General features: G+C 35.0%; 1 protein-coding gene across 1 annotated transcript; it reads left to right on the top strand.

The window, feature by feature from the left end:
• The first annotated feature begins 11191 nt into the window (after nt 1-11191).
• LOC140137156 (uncharacterized) lies at nt 11192-22454 on the top strand. The gene is given in 6 exon segments (XM_072158810.1): nt 11192-11264; nt 13169-13242; nt 16705-16986; nt 19531-20235; nt 20237-20521; nt 20557-22454. Coding segments are annotated over 5 exon segments (3054 nt in total). The 5' UTR covers nt 11192-11264; nt 13169-13193; the 3' UTR covers nt 22290-22454.
• The last annotated feature ends 276 nt before the right edge of the window (nt 22455-22730 follow it).

The raw sequence follows: 22730 nt of genomic DNA on the forward strand, positions 1-22730 counted from the left end.
ATGTACCTTATTTGGACGCGCTCAGACAATTTATTTTCGTGAAATTCATGCAAGTGAGTTTAAAGATTTTCGACCCATTGATATACCAAAATCTGATTTAGACCCCATTTCAATACCAATTTCAACTTACTACCCATACGTATACCACAAAACGGAAAAAATAAGGGGTCATTGATATACCAAGCGGCCGAAAATGCGACCCATGTTTGCGGCACGTCCCCGTATGGCCATTTGTACTGAGTACCCCCCCCCCCCGGGCATAAAACAAACTTAATGCGATCATGGCAAAGGAAAGGATAGCATCACATCAGCAAGTTGATGTTATTCCTATTCCAGCATTAATTCCAAGATTGCTGGGCACTGTTCTTGTAATGCTTTCAAAACATATTTTTTACCGATATTTTTTGTAAAAATTAAAAAAATAATTGTGAGAAAAAACCGTATTTCTCTGAGACAAATGCACATACAGGAGCTTTGAGACCTCTATTTTTGCCTTTCATTTGTATAATCTTGATACTAAGTGTCGATTTGACATAAGTGATATGATCAAACAATGACTTCCTTGTCAGAAGTTGTCAAAAAGGGATGTAAGTTTTGCCTTAGTTGGGTTTTGATTATACTTTAGCATTTATAATCGTGTGAATGAATCATGAACAAAATCAAAATGGAATATTGTCAACTCATTCCTCTTGATCATACGACATTTGTTAATGAAATTTTTCATTGTAAACCAACATTATTACAGATATTAACAACAAATAATTGACCTTTTCGGTAAATCCCATAAGCCTTTGCGAGTACACCTGAGAACTTGTCATTTTACGTCAAGCCGACTTGCAATGCGCAGTAATGATGTTCGATAAACGATGTGCGCATCGGCGCAGAGCGGCGTAACGTCAAATGACGAGTTCTCAGGTGTACTCGCAAAGGCTTATGGGATTTACCAATAAAGGTCAATTTGCTCATGATGTTACTGTGTGATTATCCCATATCCAGACCATGAGAAATGATATACATTTCTAGGTTTCTATAGTTATAGCCATATTCAGTGCTTTTTTCCAGCCAATATCAAGTTCATCCATTCAATACTAGAACTTGACACAGGAGTCAGTGGTAAGAGAGAAAGGGTATTGAAACTGTTCAATTCCGTTTTTTAAAGTTGCAAATCTTTTAAAAACTAGATTGTCTCAGCAGCAGGGGACATTAGGCTGTCATGTGCATCTAGGTGTACGTGTAGAGGCTTATCCTCTTATTCCCACTTGAGCATTCTCAAGTACAGTCAGCTACCTGCACAACCGATTCTTTTGTTCTGCAAGGCTCACTCAGTCATTTAATGAGGCAATACAAACGATCGAAATTGGTGTTGAAATGAGCAAAATTTTGAGTTACACCTTTTCAGTGTAAAATTTTTTTTTTCAGCCAAATGAAAAGCAATAATTTTCATTTTTTCAGTAAATGGCTGGAAAAACTATAATGCTTGATACTGATTTTTTTTTTAAATCCTGGTGTTAAACTTAGGTCTGAAATTCAGACATTTAGTGTAAGATATTCGATTTTTATAGGCTTCAGGTCGGCCCGCGAGCTTTTTCTTGGATCAACCTTTTAGCTTTTCAAAGTAATATAGTTCGCTAATGAAGGATTTTCCCCAACTTTCTAAAGCACATCACCGTGAGCTATATATCATAGTTTTGTCAGAATTTCCGCTTTGATTTCACCATCTTTCACTGTCGGCTGAAAAAATGTCTAAATCAACACGTGAAATCTAAAGGCTAGTACTAGCATTGTGGATCGATATCCCTGGGTTTAATAGGAATACCGGCATGGCTATAGTGTTGCCAGAACTTCAATATAGCAAAGAAATTCCCAGACCTATAGCGCTCCTACTGATCATGTTTAACCAGAACACCCAATTGGGGATTTAATCGCTAGTCGGGCAATTTGCTTTCAATGAAAAATTGACCTGGATAACAACAAAGGAAATATCGACTATTTCTGCAGGTTGCTCTCGAGATAAAAGTACTCACCATTGCCTACTTTTACTTAGTTTGACATTTTCGGATCATGAATGGAAAAAGGGTAAAACAAAAACGGAAATTCTGACAAAACTATAACATATAGACCCACACGATGTGCTTTACAGAGGTGGGAAATATCTTTCTTTAGCAAACTATGTTAGTTTGAGACGCTAAAACATGAATTCCGTAAAAAGCTCGCAGTCGGATTCAAGTCCTATAAAAATCAAAAATATCACACTAAAAGACACAATTTGATGCTTAATTTTAACACCAGGATTTTAAAAAATGTATATCCAAGCACCAAGTTTTTAACTGACATTACTGAAGAAAAAAAAAATATTGCTTTATATTTGACCGAGAAAATTAATTTCATAGCAAAAAGGTGTATCTCTGAATTGTGCTGATTTTTACATGTATCGATCGACTTTTAGCGCGACTAAGCATTTCTAAAGAATTGGTTGTCCAGGCGGCAGACTGAAGTACACTTAAAGTGTTTTGGTCTCCTGGTCAATTCAGTTTTAATTTAGGGGTTATTGTTATGTTGTTATAGCAACAAGCTCAGTTTTTCTGTCCAGTCAGCTGTCACTTTAGTGGTGTGCAGCCATTCAGGTCTCCCGTCTTATTTTTTAATTCCTTTGTTATGTCCATAGTTCTCCTAGTGATGCACTTGCAATTGTTCCTTCGGTCTTGATGGACCAAAAAGCCCACCCACCCTCCCAAAAGCTGGAAGGGTGATTCAGTAACTAAATATGGTTAAAGATACTCCAATGAAATGGTATGTCCAATTATGCTGCTTTATGCTTAAAAATAGAGGCTTTGTATGGAATTTCTTGAAATCTTGAAGAATATCATTAGTAGATTGTCTCCACTTTCTACTGCGTTTTATAGAAGGGGAATGAATGCCTTTTATGGAGTTTCTTCAAAACCTGAAGAATCTCGTCAGTAGATTGTCTCCACTTTCTACTGCGTTTTTATAGAGGGTGGTGGAGTTTCTTCAAAACCTGAAGAATCTCGTCAGTAGATTGTCTCCACTTTCTACTGCGTTTTTATAGAGGGTGGTGGAGTTTCTTCAAAACCTGAAGAATCTCGCAGTAGATTGTCTCCACTTTCTACCGCGCTTTTATGGTATTGGTTGGTTTTATTGGGCTATTGATTGCTTTGAATGGAGTTTCTTCAAACCCTGAAGAACCTCGTCAGTAGATTGTCTCCACTTTCGACTGCGTTTTATGGTATGGAATGTCGTTATTGGGCTATTGAAAGCTTTGTATGGAGTTTCTTCAAAACCTGAAGAATCTCGTCAGTAGATTGTCTCCACTTTCTACTGCGTTTTATGGTATTGGTTGGTTTTATTGGGCTATTGATTGTTTTGTATGGAGTTTCTTCAAAACCTGATGAATCTCGTCAGTAGATTGTCTCCACTTTCTACTGCGTTTTATGGTATTGGTTGGTTTTATTGGGCTATTGGTTGCTTTGTATGGAGTTTCTTCAAAACCTGAAGAATCTCGTCAGTAGATTGTCTCCACTTTCTACTGCGTTTTATGGTATTGTATGTGTTTATTGGGCTATTGAAAGCTTTGTATGAAGTTTCTTCAAAACCTGAAGAATCTCGTAAGTAGATTGTCTCCACTTTCTACTGCGTTTTTATAGAGGGTGGTGGAGTTTCTTCAAAACCTGAAGAATCTCGTCAGTAGATTGTCTCCACTTTCTGCTGCGCTTTTATTGAGGGTGGTGGAGTTTCTTCAAAACCTGAAGAATCTCGTCAGTAGATTGTCTCCACTTTCTGGGCTATTTCATTATAAATGACAACATTGAGTCCCAAAAGGGGTCAAAATTCAAACTCATTTATTTCATGCAAATTCATTATCATTTCAAAGTTCAGATGGTGTGTCAATAATTCTCAAAATATTAGAGCGTCAAACCCTCAGGAACCATTAAAAAATTAAATTGAATTTTTGCTGTGTAAAACATAGCTGCCGTCTGAGGGACATTTTTTAAACAATTTAATACACAACTTTGAAAGAGTATATGTAACCAACATTGGGTTCATACTTATTCATATTTAGTCTGTAATAATTGTTGTATGTTCCTTTACACTTCAGTGTCTTAAATATGCCAGTTTCAATATAAAACAATTAGTAAATTGATACTAATCCAGATAAATGGTGCAAAATTACTACATATTTTAAGGATAAACTTTATCTTCACATGAAAAATTCATGAAATAGTCATTTTGTCCTGCCCAATAGCTACACTGATGCATAAGTGAGTATTCTCGCGTCAATCTGTTGTACTAGTCATGGAAAACCTAAAATAAAAGACCCCTCCTGTGTCATTTGTTCTGGATAGGACACATTTTTAACACATAATAAAGCATACTTTAACTTTAGAAATAGCTGCATCAATATTATTGCATCAATATTATTGCATAAAAGATCCCCAGCATTTAAAATCCACTACAAACAGGGTTAATATTCTGGTTAAATTAGGAATATTGCAATTTTTAGCTAACCAAGTTCAATGCAGAATAATATCATATGTGTTCTCAACAACTGGACAATAATTTGAACACTAAAGTGGTTTGTAAGCATAATTTGCAATAAAATGCAAAAATTTCTTGTGGGTTTGGCACTTTGAAATTTTTATTTTTTAGTTTGTTTACCAATTCATGGAAATGACATAATTGTGCTGGAGAGGACATTTGTTAAATTGCAAACAGAATCGTGGATACAGGCTTGCAAAAATGCAACAAATACCAAATCATGTGCCACCTTGGTAGAAGGAAGACCACTCTTCCTCTACAAATTTCACATTCTATGATATAATCCTTCTTATTTCAACAATTAGTAATTAACTTCAGTTCTGGAGAGGACAAATTTTAACGCTGAACTGTGGTATCAAGAACAAGTGGTCTACTGTATGTAAAATAAATGAATTCCTCAATCAGTGCCCTGTCCCATCAATTGGTAATATAACACAGATTATACAGGTAGGGTAAGGGTTTATATTTCCTCTTTAATGTTAACAAAAATGGAGGCATGAATTGGAGAGGACACTCATTTTTTATTTAACGAAAATGCCAATTTTGCAAGAATCTACGAATTTTAACATTTTTGCACCAATTTTCACCATTCAACTTGCATGATGTTCCACACATATCATATTTTCATTGCAACAAGCACATTGCCATAGAATGTACCTAATTTTTCAAAGAATTAATTCAGAATACATGGGCAAAATGAAATGGGACTCCAAAATTGGGTTAAAATGTACCTTTTGGCAATTTTTTATACAAAAAATAGACAGAATTCTGTAAAAATGCTCATGTAGCTTGTAGTTTGTGGCATACTTAGAATTAAGTTAATAACACTGCATTATCACCCTAATTATATCAACCAGATATGATAAAAGCCATTTTTGTGAACGTGTCATTTATAATGAAATAGCCCTTCTACTGCGTTTTATAGTGGGCTATTGGTTGCCTTCATGCTTTCCTCCCTTTCTACTGCGTTTTTATACCAGGGTTATAAATGCTTTGTTGCTTATTTGGAGTATCTTTATTTACTTGGTTGTAAATACCAGTGGATTATATATCAGTAAATGGTTTAAGCATTGATGCCGTATCTTGCTGAATACAAAATGTTCGCTTGCTAGTGTTGGCATTGTTTATTCTTTTGGAGATTTCTAATTATTTAATTGCGGTTAAAAATGCTGTTTTCCAATCCAATCCTCTGTTTGATCCAAAGATGTATCTGTTTAAGATATGCTTAAGATTTGCTTAAGATGAAATTTGGTTAAATGTGATTCAGAAGTCAACTTTTGTTTGTCCAGCCTGTATGGTTGGCTTGTACACATTTTTCCAATAATTCGTGTATTTATTGATTTATATGAAGATGATACATAATTCCAAATGCTTGCTGCAATTAATCATCTCAATGTATATAATTTGTTTAATTGATATGAAATCTCATTAATCTGTTATTATCTCAATATAGTCTTAATTTCTATGAGATTGTGAAATTATTATAAATAAGCTTATGTGTATTAAATGGTCCTCATGATCGTGGGGGCAATGCGGAGTCTATTCTTTGCGTTGTTGTGCTTTCCTGCTGTCTCGAGACAATTGGGTATTATGTATATGTTAAGCTATGTTAATCATTATTTTATACTCGCTTTTGGTCACTTTTCGTGACATACAATCTAGAAGTTTGCCCTTTCATATTAGTTCTTCTCTAACCCATATAGTGAAGCAGTTTATAGATTTGGAAGCAGTCTCATCACAACCTCAAACAGATGTAGTACACTGAGCTCAATTTTTCATTTTCATTGCTGTACAATGATACTTATGAGCCCCCGGAAAGGAAAAAAAATTTAAGTGGGCAATTTTTTTGTCAAGGCAATTTGGCAATAATTAACACACATTATTTTATGGGGCATCTTTTCGATATTTTGCTTTAAAATGGCATCTAAATAAGTATGAAAACAATATACTCGCATTATATTAAAGCCATAATATACGATTTCCATCAAATTCAATAATTTTGTTATTCTTTACTCAACATACTAAAATAACATTAGTAATAATAACTATTAGCAAAGATTTCTGTCCGAAATAACAAGGTAAAGTGAAAGAAACCCTACTGGCTGTTTAAACATATCTAGGGGGACTAATGTGTGAATATTGACATACTGTCAAAATAGCTCTGTTGACCTGACAAACACAACAAACTTGGTACATGTGTAACCATTACAATTATGCCAAGCATTTAAGTTTGAAAAAAAAAACACTTTTATTCGTTAAAAATTGCCCTCCCCAAATATGGCATGTACTGGAGGGCTGGGGGAGTATTGTTGGCACATCAAGAGGAAGAGGGGTACAAGCAATATAGGGCACTCGGAAAAGATGCACGCCAGTAGGAAATTGTACCATCCCCAGGGTTTTTAATCATCACAGAGGCCCTTAAATAGTTTCAGAAAGTAACAACCAATAAAGCAAAACAGTTATTCATATCAACAGAGTCATCATATATCTCTAGTAGTAAAGGTGGCGGTCTTTGTATATTCGTAATTGTTGATTGATATATTTGTTATTTGTTTGGACCATTTCTTCGAAAAAATATATTCAAGTTTTGAATTTGGCCTAATCTTTATTGTGCAATTGTGTATTTTGACACCTTTTTATGCAATATTTTTGTACATACATATATATATATTCACAGTTTTAATGTAATAATATTATAATAGTTTTGTATACACTGTACATGCTGTATGTCTAAATGTATTTTCTGTATTACAAATGAGGATACCTTAGGCTGGTGTGGCCTTTGTTTTCCTTTTCTTTTTGTATGTATTTTGAATTTATGATCAGCAACAAATTTAACTGTATGGAATGCACAGGTATTTTTTGCCCGATTATTTGGTGTCAATCATGTGTTTGATATTCCCAGCAAACACAAAAACATTTTTAAAACGTTTTAAACGGGTTTTAATTTGGGTTGGTTGTGGTTAAAACGTTTTAATAACATTAAATGTCGGGTTACATAAAGGTTATGAAAACGTTTTTAAAACGTTTTGTATGAAAATATATACACTACAACAACATTTTAAAAATGTTGTCCAAATGTTATTGTAAAATATTTCTTGTAAACATAATTTTTGCCAAATATTTCGTCAACACTTAAATAACGTTACGTTAGAATGTTTTGCTGTAAGTGTTCAAAAAATGTTTTTGAATGTTATGAAAACATTTTATACCCTTTTTATAGCCTTTATATAACCCGACATATAATCGTTTTCTGGCAACCTTTACTAACCTTTTGCGAATGATGTCGAAAACGTTTTGTGTTTGCTGGGTTGTAATATCACACATGGAAATGTTCATGGAACTTGTTTGATGTTGTAAACCTCGGTTATAAATTTAGTGCTTAGGATTTAAAAAAATTGTTATGCCTCAAAGCCCACGCGCATGTTCGTTTTTCTTAGCGCGTCCATGTCAGCTGACACAACAAATTCAAATTCAAATTTTTTTAGCTTTTTGCCGTAAAATCATGACATTGTGTGACAAATTTGGAATAAAAGTTACTTGATTGGTCACTCGCATTGTTTAGGTATTTAAAAAAATTGATATTTGTACTTCAATTGTGTCAATCAACCACAATTTCATGCTGTGTACTTTTGAACACCTGGAAATGACATCTTAATTCAAAATTTTGTTTTAAAAAAATCTTTAAAAAAAATTCTTCCAAAAAAACCTCATTTCGCATTCGTTTTTGAAACTGCCATGGGCTTTGAGACATAGCATTATTTTTTTATCCTTATATTATATGTATGATGTCTTCATGGCCCAATTTGGAGTATAATAATATTGAACATACAAAAGACAAATTTTCATCTTGAATCATCATCACTTCACCGTTGTCATCATTGTCCTGCTCCTCCTCTTCACCAGTATTACAATGTGTTCTATTTATTTGCAATATCTATGTATTATTTTTATTAACTTGTATAGAGAAGAATCTTTGACTTGCTCAAAATGAGTGGATTACTTGAAGCTATGTAAAAATCAAAACTTCAGCTATTTACGACTTTGTAAAATTGTTGTAAGAAAAATTAAAATTAAATGTTTGCAAGAAAACATTTACAATTTTGAGAAAGATGTTTGTTTCACTTGAATACTTTGTCCATACTTTGTATGATTTAGAGTTTTCTCTATTATGTGTTTTATTGGTTTATTTTAGGGATCAAACAAAAAGATTGACGAAGTCATATAATCGAAACATCTAAACTACTGGTAGTAGTTTTGTTTGTTTGTTGGGTGACACCTCAATACGAGGGGTCATATCTTTAGATGTAAGGCCTATAATGTATGGGTGCATTTTAAGGTACATACAATATACAGTAGAATTCCATCTGACTCTATATGAAACTTTATATTAAACACAGTGCTCCTGAAGCACAAGAACACACAGAGCTCCTGGAGCACAAGAATAACAAACCAAAAGATTGATTTAGTCATATAATCGAAACAACTAAACTACTGATAGTTTTGTTTGTTTGTTGGGTGACATCTCAATACAAGGGAGGGTCATATCTTTAGATGTAAGGCCTATAATGTATGGGTGCATTTTAAGGTACATACAATATACAGTAGAATTCCATCTGAATCTACATGTATATGAAACTTTAGAACACACGGAGCACAAGAACATCGCAAAGGTTAGTGCTCCAGGACGCAAGGGTTATAGTTAAGGTTAGTGCTCCTTTAAGGTTAGGGTTTGTGACACTTGTTTCTTTCAGGAGCACCTTTGTGACAAATAATGTGGACAATAACTCAAATTGTCCACATTATAAAAGCCTGACTCATCCTACTCCAGTAAATATTAATACACAATTACAACCATGAAGTAAGAATCTATATGAAACTTTACATTCAACATATCACCAGCCTACTAGCCATGAATTATAGCCATAGCGTTAACATGGTTAAGCTTAACCAAATCTCATATCATTATGATCATGTGACGGATGTCAGGGTCGGGGCCGTCACATTCATCATGTTCATTGGAGTGAAAACATGCATATCGTATTTCTAGATAATATCGAACTCCCGAGATCGAACTGGGGGTAGGGGACGATCCAAGGTGCGTTCACGCCCCATTTAACCGCAACTCTCGCAATGTGCGTCGAAATGTTATTTTTTCACCCTGTATCACTGAATTGTGTGCAGGTTGATGTTCTGCATTTCAGCATGACACACATTTTACACACAATGTCATGTGTAAAGTGAATTATACAACTTAGTGGTAAAATATGTCCAATCCCATGATTGTAAAATATTTGACCCCATTTCTGTGTCAAAATTTTACACAATTCTTGAGTAAAATGGTTACCACAACTAATTGTGTAAAATTGTACTCAATAATGGGGTAAAGTTTTACCTTTTCAAAATTGTGTAAAGTTTACCCACAAAATTTTGTTGTTCCCTGTGAACCGTGCTGATTTGTATTTTCTTTTTAAAGATTTTTTTTTATTTTACACAATTTATCGTTTAAATTGACAAAACTTCTTACGGTTTCCACTTTACCGCTCAAAAAATTGCAAAAGTTCTGTAAAAAAAATTAAGAGTGTAGGCTGACGATATCCATTTGTGGATTTCTATATTCAAACTAATTAGTGCCCCGGGGCCGGGTGCTTGTAAGTAAATTATGTGTTGAGGGCGCTTATCATTTACTGTGTTATACATTTCAAAGTGGACGTTTTTAGTGCAACATAATACTTTAATTTTAAATTTTAAAAAGATAGAAAGATAAAAATGTTTCATCCAATGACACTTGATTCCCAAATTATTTTTCTGTGATTTAATTTTGAGTTTTGACCAATTTTATGTCAAGACAGAAAACAAAAGGAGGTGCTTAAACAAAATCAATGTAAGCAACATTTCAAGACGCTAATTATTAAGGAAAGACACTAATTAGGTCAAAAACTGTATAATTATTTTCGTGCAATTTCGTTTCAGGGAAATGTCACTTTTTAGCAATATCAACAAAATAGCAGACATGTTTTTAAATTGAATGCTATTTCCTTTCCTTAAAAACATGACACCTTCAATATGCCATAATTGACCGTTCACAAACACTTGTAAGGGGGGCCTGATGCCAAAAAAAATTTCATCACGAACATTTTTGGGGCCCCCCTTTTCAGACCTCAAAAATTTCAGGGCCCCCTTTTTTACATGAAAATGAAGCATTAAACTTAATTTTTCCAGGAAAATTTGTGGTAATTTTTTCAGCCCCCCCCCCCTTGGAGGGTCAAAAATTTTCAGGGCCCCCCTTTTTGCATCAGGCCCCCCCTTACAAGTGTTGGTGAACGGTCCCTAATTATAACAAAACCCACTTTTAAAATAAATAGTGATATCATTATTTACCTATATAATGATCAACCATTGTCGTGTGTTGAAATATTCAAAGAGATTCTACTCTGAGAGATTCAGTGAGCTGACAGTGAGACCTCTTGTGACAATAGGTTGAAAATAATTACTTGCCTTTGAAATTTTTTCAAGTTCACTGGGTCCTTTCAGCGTATATATATTTCCGTGTACCTAGAGTACCCACCTCAAATACATGACCTGTGAACTGTGCATGTCCCAACTGATGGGATGATACTATTCTATTTGTTGATTTCATACTTGCTACTCTGAATTGCAGTGGCCATAAAAAGGAGGATTTTTGCTATCGCTTGGAAACCTAAATCTAGGTAAGTGTTGACTTTCAGATTTCAAATGACGTTTACTTGTTACTTTTAAATGATGCCTGGTGTTGTATAATCTCCTTTAGACATTTGGTCCCACAGTAATTGTGAGTCATAAAGAGAACTACAAAATAAATACCTTTTTACTCATTATTAAAACTGATATTTGATCAATTTTATTTCATTATTATTGCTGGTAATTATTGAATCTATGTATGTCATTTGATTAGATTATATTGATATTCTCATTCTTCCAATGTTCAAAGAGCATGGCTTGGTATTATCATGATTACAAGGACCACAGCTCGCATAAACTTGGCCAAGTATAACTTCTGCACGTACATGTAGCATAAACCATTCACTATTTATTTAGTTATTCCATTGTCATGGTTGATTTTCTGACAATTGCATATCTTGTGTCAAGGTTATTGTGAAAATTAATAATTGTCATGTCTTCATATAACATAAGTTTCCTATTCGGCTAAAAAATACATCAATATTTGTTTTAAATAACCAAGTTGATATGTGTATATAACTAAATATAGACCACATGTAAGTGATATGCTCACTAGTGTATTCCCAACATAAAAATTTTATAGCAAATAAGTGCCAAATCAAGGACTGTTATATGAACAGATACTCTTGGAATTAAATATATGTTTTCTTGGCCTGTGTAATGGCTGTTGTTGCATAATGGATGTTGAATAGAAACGTGCCTACCATGTAAACATTGTGTCTCAGCAACAGTGTCTGGCAATAAGACATAGAGAACACAAGATATAGAATCATGTGTCTTGCCTGAAATCACAATCCAAGACACGTCCTGTGAAGCATTAAGTTTTGAGACACTTCCTCAGTATTACATATATATACATCTCTCAATACAAAACATCTTCAAATTTAAGATACACAGTTTCATCTTAACTGTAAAACTGTGAATTGACTGGTTTGATTGTCTCGAATGAACATAGTCTAATCCCAGCAAACACAAAACGTTTTTAAAACGTCATACAGGTTATATTTTGGGCTTTTGGTAAAAACATTTTAATAACATTAAATGTTGGGTTATATAAAGGTCATGAAAACGTTGTTAAAATGTTTTGTATGAAAACACACAAAATATTTGTAAAATGTTTTTGAAATGTTATTGTAAAATATATTTTGCATAATTATATTTCCAAATAATTTGTCAACACTTAAGGGGGTACTACACCCCTGTGGTAAATTTGTGACTATTTTTGCATTTTTCTCAAAACATAATAACACACTGGTAACAAAAGTTATGTATATTATTGGGGCAAGGAATCCAACTGACATTTCAGTGACTCAAGCCAAGCAGTTCAGTATATATGATAGGATATGAGGTACATTCTAGTTCTAGCGGTACCTCTTTTCTTATCATAAATAACGAACCGCTTGTCTTGGGTCACTGAAATTCCAGTGTAGTAATTGGATTCCTTGCCCCTATAATATACATAACTTTTGTTACCAATGTGTTTTTAGTTTTTGAGAAAAATGCAAAAATAGACACAAATTTATCGAGGGGTGTAGTACCCCCTTAAATAACATTATGTTAGAATATTTGCAGTAAGTTATCATAAAATGTTTTTGAATATTATGAAAACGTTTTATACCCTTTATATACCCTTTATATATAACCCAACATTTAAACGTTTTCTGGCAACCTTTTCTAACCTAGTTTTGTGAATGATGTCGAAAACGTTTTGTATTTGCTGGGAATACCTTGTCCTCAGCCAATACATTTTGTTTCTATTGTTTAAGTTTTCTATTGTTGAATACAAATCTATTTGCAAGCCACTTTCAAATAAACTCAAATTCAAAAGTTATTCAGTGCACTAAAATCCCGGGCTAAAATCAACATAATCAATTGTTTATCAATACTCTTGCAGAGACTTTTTAACATGAGAAGAAACCATGGCACAGTCTTCACAAGAACCAGACAGTAAAAAGAGGAGGTGGGATGGTAAGTTGGAAATATTGTTATCCTACATCCGGGTCCTACATGTACATGCTACCTACCCTCAGGATAACCAATTATTGCACTAATCATTGAAGCTTTGAAACTCATGCATGTGCACATGATATTTATCTATTACTAAATTCCTCTGTGATGATCTTGGCTAAGTCCAGGACAGGTTTGTTCTTAGTTTCAATAAATAATCTGGACCCTCCTTTATACTCAGCATATTCCACCTACCAGATTGCTTATCAAAATGAAAATTGTGTAAAATCAAACTAACAGCAACAGATGCATTAATGTATCTTTAAAATATTACAAATATCACAAAATTGTTCCAAAACTCTGTAGAGTTGCATTAAATCAATATATGGATGCTGCTTAAAATTCTCACTCGGAAATTCCCTAAAGACTATGTTAAGGGCTGGGGTATGAACGTTTGGACAGTATTTATTGTGGGACATTAAAGCACATCAGACATATCGAATTGCATTCTGAATACAAAGAATGTCATTCTGATATCAAATAATTTTGATTTTTGAAATTCGCAATTTAATACACATTTTATGGCAAATCATTAAAATTGATATTTTGATATTTAACAGTACTTGAAGTAAACTTTATAAATCTGATGATTTATACTTAAAGTGTATGTAGGTGGGATGAAAAGTCCGACGATCAATTGAAAATTTTGAACTTTCGTATTGAAGATATGGATTTTTTTCCCAAAACACCAAAAAAATTAGGTCTTTTGGGAAAAAAATCCATATCTTCAATATGAAAGGTCAAAATTTTCAATTGACCGTCGGCTTTTCCTCCCTGCTACATACACTTTAAGAATATGTCATTAGATTTATATAATTTACTTCGAGTACTGTAATATATCAAAAATTTGACAAATATCAAATTTGTATAATTTGTCATAAAATTTGTATTATATTGTGATTTTCAAAAATGAAAATTATTTGATATCAGAAAGACATGCTTCAGTATTCAGAATGCAATTGGATAGGTCTGAGGTGCTCTCATGTCCCACAAAAAATACTGTCGAAACGCAATAAACGCTCATTTTAGATCCCTTAAGCTATCCAAATAAAAACATATAGTAATGTACATAGATGGCATTAAAACAGTTGATGGTGGGATAGCTCTTGGGATAGTCAGCAGGGGCCCAGAGGTCTGACAGGGGCCCTTCGCGGGCAAGCACGTTTGACCAAACTTAGCAATTTCAACCGTGTGCATCGTTTTGATTTGCAACTTTTGAAAATGCACCAACTTTCATATTAATGGTGTTTGGTATCAAATTGGAGCTAACAAGATTTTGCATACGCCCTTATCAATCAACTTGTCATAACAAGATCATTGGTGTAGGACGAGTGAGTTACATAACTACGGACTTTCTTTATTTGAGGTGTTTAATGCGACCTGTTATAGCTATCTACTGAAGATAACATTAGCTACATATTGTGATTATTGTGATATTGTGTTATGATTGTGGTATCTACTGACACAACGCCGTAGAAGTGATGTAGTTAATCGGATTAACTACCATAGCAATAGATGAATACAATTTTGACTATATCGCCCAGCACTACAACATTCACGCAGTACCAATGCATTAAATCATAGATATCAAAGAAAGGATGATCACTCGCACCTGTAAGATTAGTATCTTTGAAAAGAGCGGTATTGTATTCAATCTATGTTTGCTGACATACTCAGGTGATTAGTGTAATCTGCTTGTAGTGCAGGGCGATCTATTCAAAAATTTTATTCATCTACTGCTATGGTAGTAAATCCGATTATGACATCACTTCTATGGCGTATAAGCGGGGCTATAAGATAGCAGGTGTTATGTTTGATATGATAATGATATTCATGATATTGAAAATACAGTGTTTTGAATGTTCACAGAACATTTTGCAAAAGAACTGATAATTTTTCAACTACTCACTACAAGGTTTCCAAGATACTAATGTGGGTAACAATGTACACAATACAAAATAAAATGTGGACAAGTTATACAAACTTTTGTGAAGTTGCATAATAAAGATTCACATGAGCCTATGCTTACCTTTAAAAATATAGACCATTTAGTGTACCAAGTCTGAACCCTGTAGCTCACTCTCTAAATTCCAGGGACTTATTAGAAGGACAAAACCTTGAAAAGACTTAAAATTCAAATCTAATGGATTTAAATTTTACTCTAATAAAGATTTGAATTTTAAGTCTCTGAAAGGTTTTGTCATTCTAACAAGTCTCTTAGACTTATTTTTAAATCTTAGGAATTTAGAGAGCAGGCTTCCTCAATTAGATTTGTTGAAGCGCCGCATGAAATAAAAGAAAACTGCAAAGCGCCACGCAATGGATGCGAAGCAGCCATCGCGGTGCTCCCCCTGTGAATCTATCGAGTTTTTGTCTTTACAAGGAGAACATGGGAATTTATTAATTATTTTTTATTTTTTTATTTGTTTTAAAAATCTAAACGGCGCCGCGTGCCACTCGGGAAGCCACGGTATTTGCGGACCCCTGCTGTAGCTGCTTTATTTGCTGAGAAACGGTCGGCCCTTTGTTTTAACATTTGAGCCTCTGGGGCCCCTAGCCTTGAACATCTAGGGCCAAAATGGGCAAAAGGCACATCTGCAATTTAGGGCTTATACATGTGCCACAAATGAGCCCTAGTGTCTTTGTAGCTTTAGAGCTAGCCTTGTCAATTTGTTGCCCCTTATTTTAACATTTGGAGCCCGGGGGGCCCATAATATATAACAAATGGGGCTCATGTATACTTGTATTTATAGAGTACCCCATAAGGCTATCAGTGTACCAACTCAGGGCCCTGAGGCTGCTTCATCTGATGAGAAACAGCATGGTTTGTGTTTTTACATTTGGACCCCTGGGGCCCGTGACCTCTGGGGTCGAGATGGGCAAAAGGCACATCTACGGGGGAGGGCCCATAAGTGTACCACATATGAGCCCTGAGGCCCTTGTAGTTTTAGCGCTAGCCTTGACCAAAGGATGTGTTTGATAGGAGAAGATGGAGGATGAGGAGGAGAAGAAACCACAGGATGGGAAGATACCCTGCATGCTCTGTATGCGGGTATAATTACACAAAACCTAAAATAATCTTAGGCAATCTTTGTTACGTTAATTTGTGCAATTTTGTCATTTTTTAAATCATTTGCACATATATTGTCACTGCGTGTCACATGACAATGTATCATGTATAATTATGGATACTTTGAATATAGCAAGATAATGCATAATATCAAAAGTCACAAGTAGAGAAATAACATTTTGTCATGTCACAAGTTTGATACAATCAGACTCTAAATGAAGCCTTGTAATTGTTGTCTTCTAAGCAATGACCAATATTTCACCTGTGGCATGCTTCATAACTAATTAGTGAAATGTAATGCAATTATTGACATCCTACTTGTAGGTAAAGACGTTCTTTATTTTTCATTGCAGAAATTCAGATATCAGATAGATGTATCTCTGATATCATCAACCTGCTGGGGCCTGACGATTTACGCAACTTGTTCTATGCTCTAGATCTTCCAAGTAGAGTAATAGACAAAGCAGAGATTAAGGCAGGTACATCAGATGTAGACTTGAAAGCAAGGAGAGTCCTTGAAACATGGCGTCAGAGGAATGGTCAGCAAGCTACACAAGAAAGAGTTCTTTGTGCTTTGGAGGAGTGTGGAAATAAGGATGCAAGGGAGAGGCTGGAAGATAAATGGAGGATGAAAGGTAAAGAAAATGAAAAAGGGCGGTTCCTTTCACAATAATCTCTACCTGTACATGTGGGAGTAAGACATACTATTTCATACAAGAAAACTCATATATGCAGGCTAAATTGAATTTTTTATTTTGTATATAGTGTCTTCATCACTCTATTACACTGTTGCACTTTACAGATCAAGAACAAGAAATATATAGCAGCTATTTATGAAATCATCAATGTACTTTAGAGCAAATCACAGCACCAGGAACATTTTTCCGGGGGGAGCCCCAAGTTTTCTTGGGAAGTGACAACCCCTTGGGGCCATTGGATCTCACTAGAATTTTTCCATCATAATAACTCAACAAAATAACAAATAAACACAGCAAAAACAGATGGGGGAGGTGCAACTGAAAGCAAAGAAATGCCTGAAAATTGTTGCACCTCCTATAAATTTAATAGATTGCTAGTAAATATAACACACAACCTCGCATCTGACACACAGCATTAAATTGATTTCCAAATAATTGATTTACAATACATAAAAGTAAACGTGTCGAATACATTAGAACCTGTTTTACGTGGTATAATACCTAATTTAAAAGGGCATTTTGTGATCCACAGCATCATCCCCCCACTTTTCTCAAAAAAAGTTGAGATTTTTATATCACTGGAAACCTCTGGGTACATAATGTTTATGTACAAAAAATTTATTGCAGATTAATTCGTTTAGCAAAGATATCGTGAAATTTGAATTTCGTTCTGAAATTTTGGGAATAAGCTTTTTACGTGGATATCTACTGAAAAATGTCATAAAAAGAGGATGCTAGGATCACGAAATACTCCTTTAAGAAGATGATAAAGATTTTAGATTTGTTTTAATTGACCCAGTGTCTTAGAAAGTTTAATATATGATACACTTCATGCCAAAGGAGGCAATTTTGACAATTGAGTTCTCATTATCATCTTCATATAGAGCAACCACGCCTATAGCTGTAATCCTTTAATAACACATACATGTATATAAATATATATTTCAATGCTAAATATGTCAAATATTATGAGCTTTTTAAAAATATGAATTTATATAGCTGCCTATGATATGGAAACGTTCAGGCAGTTTTGTCTCATCAACTAATAAGCCTCATCATAGTGGTATACAGTGCAAAGTTCTATGTACATGTACACATTTCACTGTCACTTCTCTTGAGATGATGGCCTAATTAATAATGCATGATCACACACAGGACTTTTAATTTCGGCCACTCCATTGTTGTGCATGGGTAAACTAAACTCAATAGGAGTCTTAGGAGATAAAAATGAACTCAATCAATATCACAAAATATGTGTTGATTTGCTTTAATGTTTGTGTCAAACTTTTATTACAAAATATCAACAATTTCCCTGCCGAAAACAGTATTATAGGCATAAACTTGTCATCATTCTATGAACCGGATCCATGAACCACCCCTATATCGCGAGTGCATAGCGCTCGAGTAGTATATATTGCGAAAAAGAAGAGTAACAAAGATTCAGTCAGTTGGGAGCATATACACGGACTAAATAAAATGAGTTTTCGTTGATTCTCCAATATGTTGAGCCTGCAAATGACTTCCAGTGTAATATAAATTATATGCACAACTAAAACTCGCTTTCTGAATGCAAGGAAATGTCAAAATAAAACGCAATAATACGAAGTACCTCTTTTCGATCAGCTGATCGCCCAAGCAACACTTCCGGGATATCGTCGGTGACGTCATGTTAATGGGTTCTTGACTGACCTTTATAACACGCATACCCATTGGATTTTATTTCACATTATTCAATGGTCCGGAAAAATTATTTGACCAATCAGAACTGTTTTTACAAATACTTCTTAAGCAGCTACAAATTTTCGCAATGCTTTTTGGGAAAAATTTGTACTATAAGAATAACATACAAATTACACTACATATACAGACCACGAGAGGAGTTTGAGTTTCGGATTCTGCAGGATTTACCCTAATTTTTGCTCCTTGTCCCTGTAAAGAAATGTGATTTCGCAACTTTACACGACCTGTCCGGAGAAAGGGAAGCTTCAAAACACATTTTGAGAACGGAATTTGTAAGAAGAATATATATAATTTCAAAATCTTAGTGAGGTTTTGATTGGATATTTTCATTTCATTCGAAAGAATACAGATGTAACCTGCGATTGTGGAACAGAACCACAAACAATGGATCACTTACTGTGTTGCCCTCAACTGGAGCAAACATGCACAACTGCTGACTTAGCAGTTTACAATGAGAATGCTGAAAAATGTGTGCAGCACTGGCTGAAACACATTTAATCTTGTGCCGTGGACACGCTAAGAAGAAGAAGATTCAGCAGAAGCTCATGTAGTGAAAATCGGCCTGATTTCTTTATGTAGCCAATGGCATTTTCGTGATTCGAGAGCAAATGAGACAACGTTCGCATCGGGCCCGCGGCGGTTTAGTATTTTATTATCAGAGCAATATACAAAGAATCGATTATATCATACATTGTCATATACAAACTATCTTTTCTTTTTTCATTTAAATATGTTTGACAGGAGGATCATGTCAGTTTGATTTGGAAGACTGCAAAAACGAACTTATCAAATTCTACAAGCATCAGATGGGCAAGGTCCAACTCCTACCTTGGTGCGACGAATCCCGGGATATGGATGAAATCTATGTTAGCCTTGAATTAGAAGAGAAGAAGGGTAGAGATACAACACTACTTCAACACAATGAAGATCTTGTTACTCTTACCACAACCCAGGGCTTGCCTGCATCAAGGGTATTAGTAAAAGGTGTTGCGGGGAGTGGAAAGTCAACTTTGTTAGCCAAGCTGGCATATAGTTGGGCGCAACAAAAGTCTGACTCTCCACTTTTCAGATTTGATCTTGTTTTCACCATAGCTCTACGTGAGGTTCATAGAGACAGTAGGCCTAGTCTTGTTGATGCGATTTTTAACCAGATCCTGGCCGAAGCTACAACTATATCAAAAGAGAAATTACAAACCTTTATTGAAAAACACCCTAGTAATGTTATTATCCTCCTCGATGGATTTGATGAGTATGGTCATGATACATTTAACACAGACAAAGAAAATGACATCGACAAAATTGTACATTTTCATGTGCTACGTGATTGTCGTGTTATATTGTCAACTCGTCCTCACAAGCAATTAGGTAAATATCAATCGCACTATGTCTCTGTGAACCTCACTGGATTTTCTCCTGATAATGTAACATTGTACATGAAAAAAGTTCTTTAAAGGCAACACTGAGATGGTGGAAGGGCTGAGCAACAGGTTGACAGAATCTGAAATTCTCACTTCCTTATCAACCATACCAGTGATACTGATGTTGATGTGTCTTCTTTGGGAAGATGAGCAAAAGTTACCAGATACACAATCAGAGTTGTATCAAGAATTTGCTCTCTATTTGTGGAGGAATTATTGTATCAAACAAGACAAACAAGATAATGATACAGAGTTCAACAAAGCCATTTCTGAACTTGGTCAAACAGCGTTTGCAGGACTCTGTCCAGAAGGAAATATTAAATATGAAAGACTTGTTTTCTCTGAAAAGATTTTAGTCAGTCACAATTTGAATTGGGATGTCAAACAGGTTTGCTTACACGTGAGCGATTAAGATCAAAACTTCATATGATTAGTCATGTAACATTCCTTCACAAATCTTTCCAAGAGTATTGTGCAGCAAAATACTGGGCAAGCTTGTTTGATACCAACCCTGATCAGTTTCAAAGTATATTGAAGCAAATACGCACATGGGATGTATTGTTAAGTAAACTTGAATTACTCAAGTTTTGTTGTGGTCTAGTTAACAAGGCAGGAAAAATGAATGTTATTCACCATGCTATACATGTGTTTCAATGCTCTGTTAGCATGGCTGATACTCATTGTGCTCAAGTTGGTTATTATAGAGAGAAGGAAATTGAGTTGTCCCCAATTCTCAATTTGTTGTATGAAAGTCAAATTACCCCAAGTGATGACAACTCATCAAGCAGGCTACAAACAAATCTACAATATGAGCATGTAAGTGCAGATTATACAATGCTTTCTGCTGAAGACCAGCAACAATCACCAAAAGTAATGTTATTCCCTGATCAGGCAGTGATATCCCTCTTTTCACAGGGTATATTGGAAGTGTATGGTAAGCCTCCGAAGACAATGTCCATATTTCACAATTTTGTCAAGTCTGCACATGGGTTGTCATTACTGGCCATAATCAAATCAGTTCGCTTTAGAGAATATCCTGTTGCCTCACTGGATATAATTACAGATACATTAAAATGCATGCCGGATGTACAGGAAGTGAATATTCATTTTGATAATACTGATAGTCAGGCTTTACCAGTAGAGCAGAGCAAGTGTCTTGGAGAAAAACTGTCTACCCTACCAAAATGTACCAAAATAGCCATATCACCTTCAGACGTTAATAATAGGCATCTAAGTGTACATGCCATTGTGCATGCTTTATCCTTATACCCATACTGTCCACACTATATCCACATCAAATTCAGCATTGTAACTTTTAACATCACTCACATGGCACATTTACTGTCCAAGACAAATATGCTCAAAACACTTATCCTGCTCTCAAATGAAATGCATCCAGGTGATGTGATGTCTATATTAGATGCAATACAAAGCAAACTTGAACACCTGATATTGAGTGACAATCATGTTGCTGAGGCAATAGGACACATTGGTCACATTATGACACCTCACCTGCAAACACTTGACCTTGAGAGTGCCAGCCTGAAGGAAGATCACATCACATTGTTGAGTGAATTCCTTCCTAAGGCATCCAATCTGGAGAGTCTGGATTTGTCACGTAATAATATAGGGATGGCTATTGTGCCTCTTGCCCACCAACTACAGTATTGCACCAAGTTGAGTAGTTTGGATTTGCTAAGTGCACATATTCCAGACCAAGGTATCATTGAACTTGCTAACAGGTTTACTTTTATGTCAAATCTCGCTTGCCTTGGCATCAGGGGCAATGATATAGGAAATGGTGGTGTTCATGTTGTTTTTAAAGATTTGTATCGCTTGACCAAGTTAGAAACCTTGTGGATTGATGCCACCATTGACAATCAGTGCAGTGATCTAGTAAAGGATTGCCTTTGGGCTATTGGCGAGACCATTCCTGACACCGGATCCCATAAGATTATTATTAGGAATGATTCTAAAGTTCAATTACTCATCAAAGCAACACACAAGCAGCATAACAAACAAATGCTAGCTTCAATAGTTTATGATTTTTTCAAAACATATAACAATGAACCAGAATGCTAAATAAAAATCAATAAAAATCGGAGTTTCTGCGGACGCCGCAAAACTCCAAAATCGGAGGATTTGCGCCCATTCTAAATATTGTTAATAATGTTTTCTACTCCAATTTCGGAGTTTTTGCGGATGCTATGCAAAAACTCCAAAATCGGAGTTTCTGCGGATGCTGCAAATACTTACCAAACTTGAATACATTCCTGTTGCATTCTGAATGCATTCGGCAGCATTGTGGTAGAATGCATTATGAATCCTAACAACCACAACCTATATAACCACAACCATAAGGACACCATGCTTAGCTTTTGTTGTCGAATGCATTCTGAATGCAAAATAGCATTCGAGTTGCCCTCAATATGCACGAAATATTTAAATGAGCTCCGAATGCATTCGAATGCATTCGCCGAATGCATTAGGAATGCATTCGGATTAGGAATGCATTTGGAGCAA

This window comes from Amphiura filiformis, chromosome 17 (genome assembly GCF_039555335.1).
Source record: "Amphiura filiformis chromosome 17, Afil_fr2py, whole genome shotgun sequence".
NCBI classification, from domain to species: Eukaryota; Metazoa; Echinodermata; class Ophiuroidea; order Amphilepidida; family Amphiuridae; genus Amphiura; species Amphiura filiformis.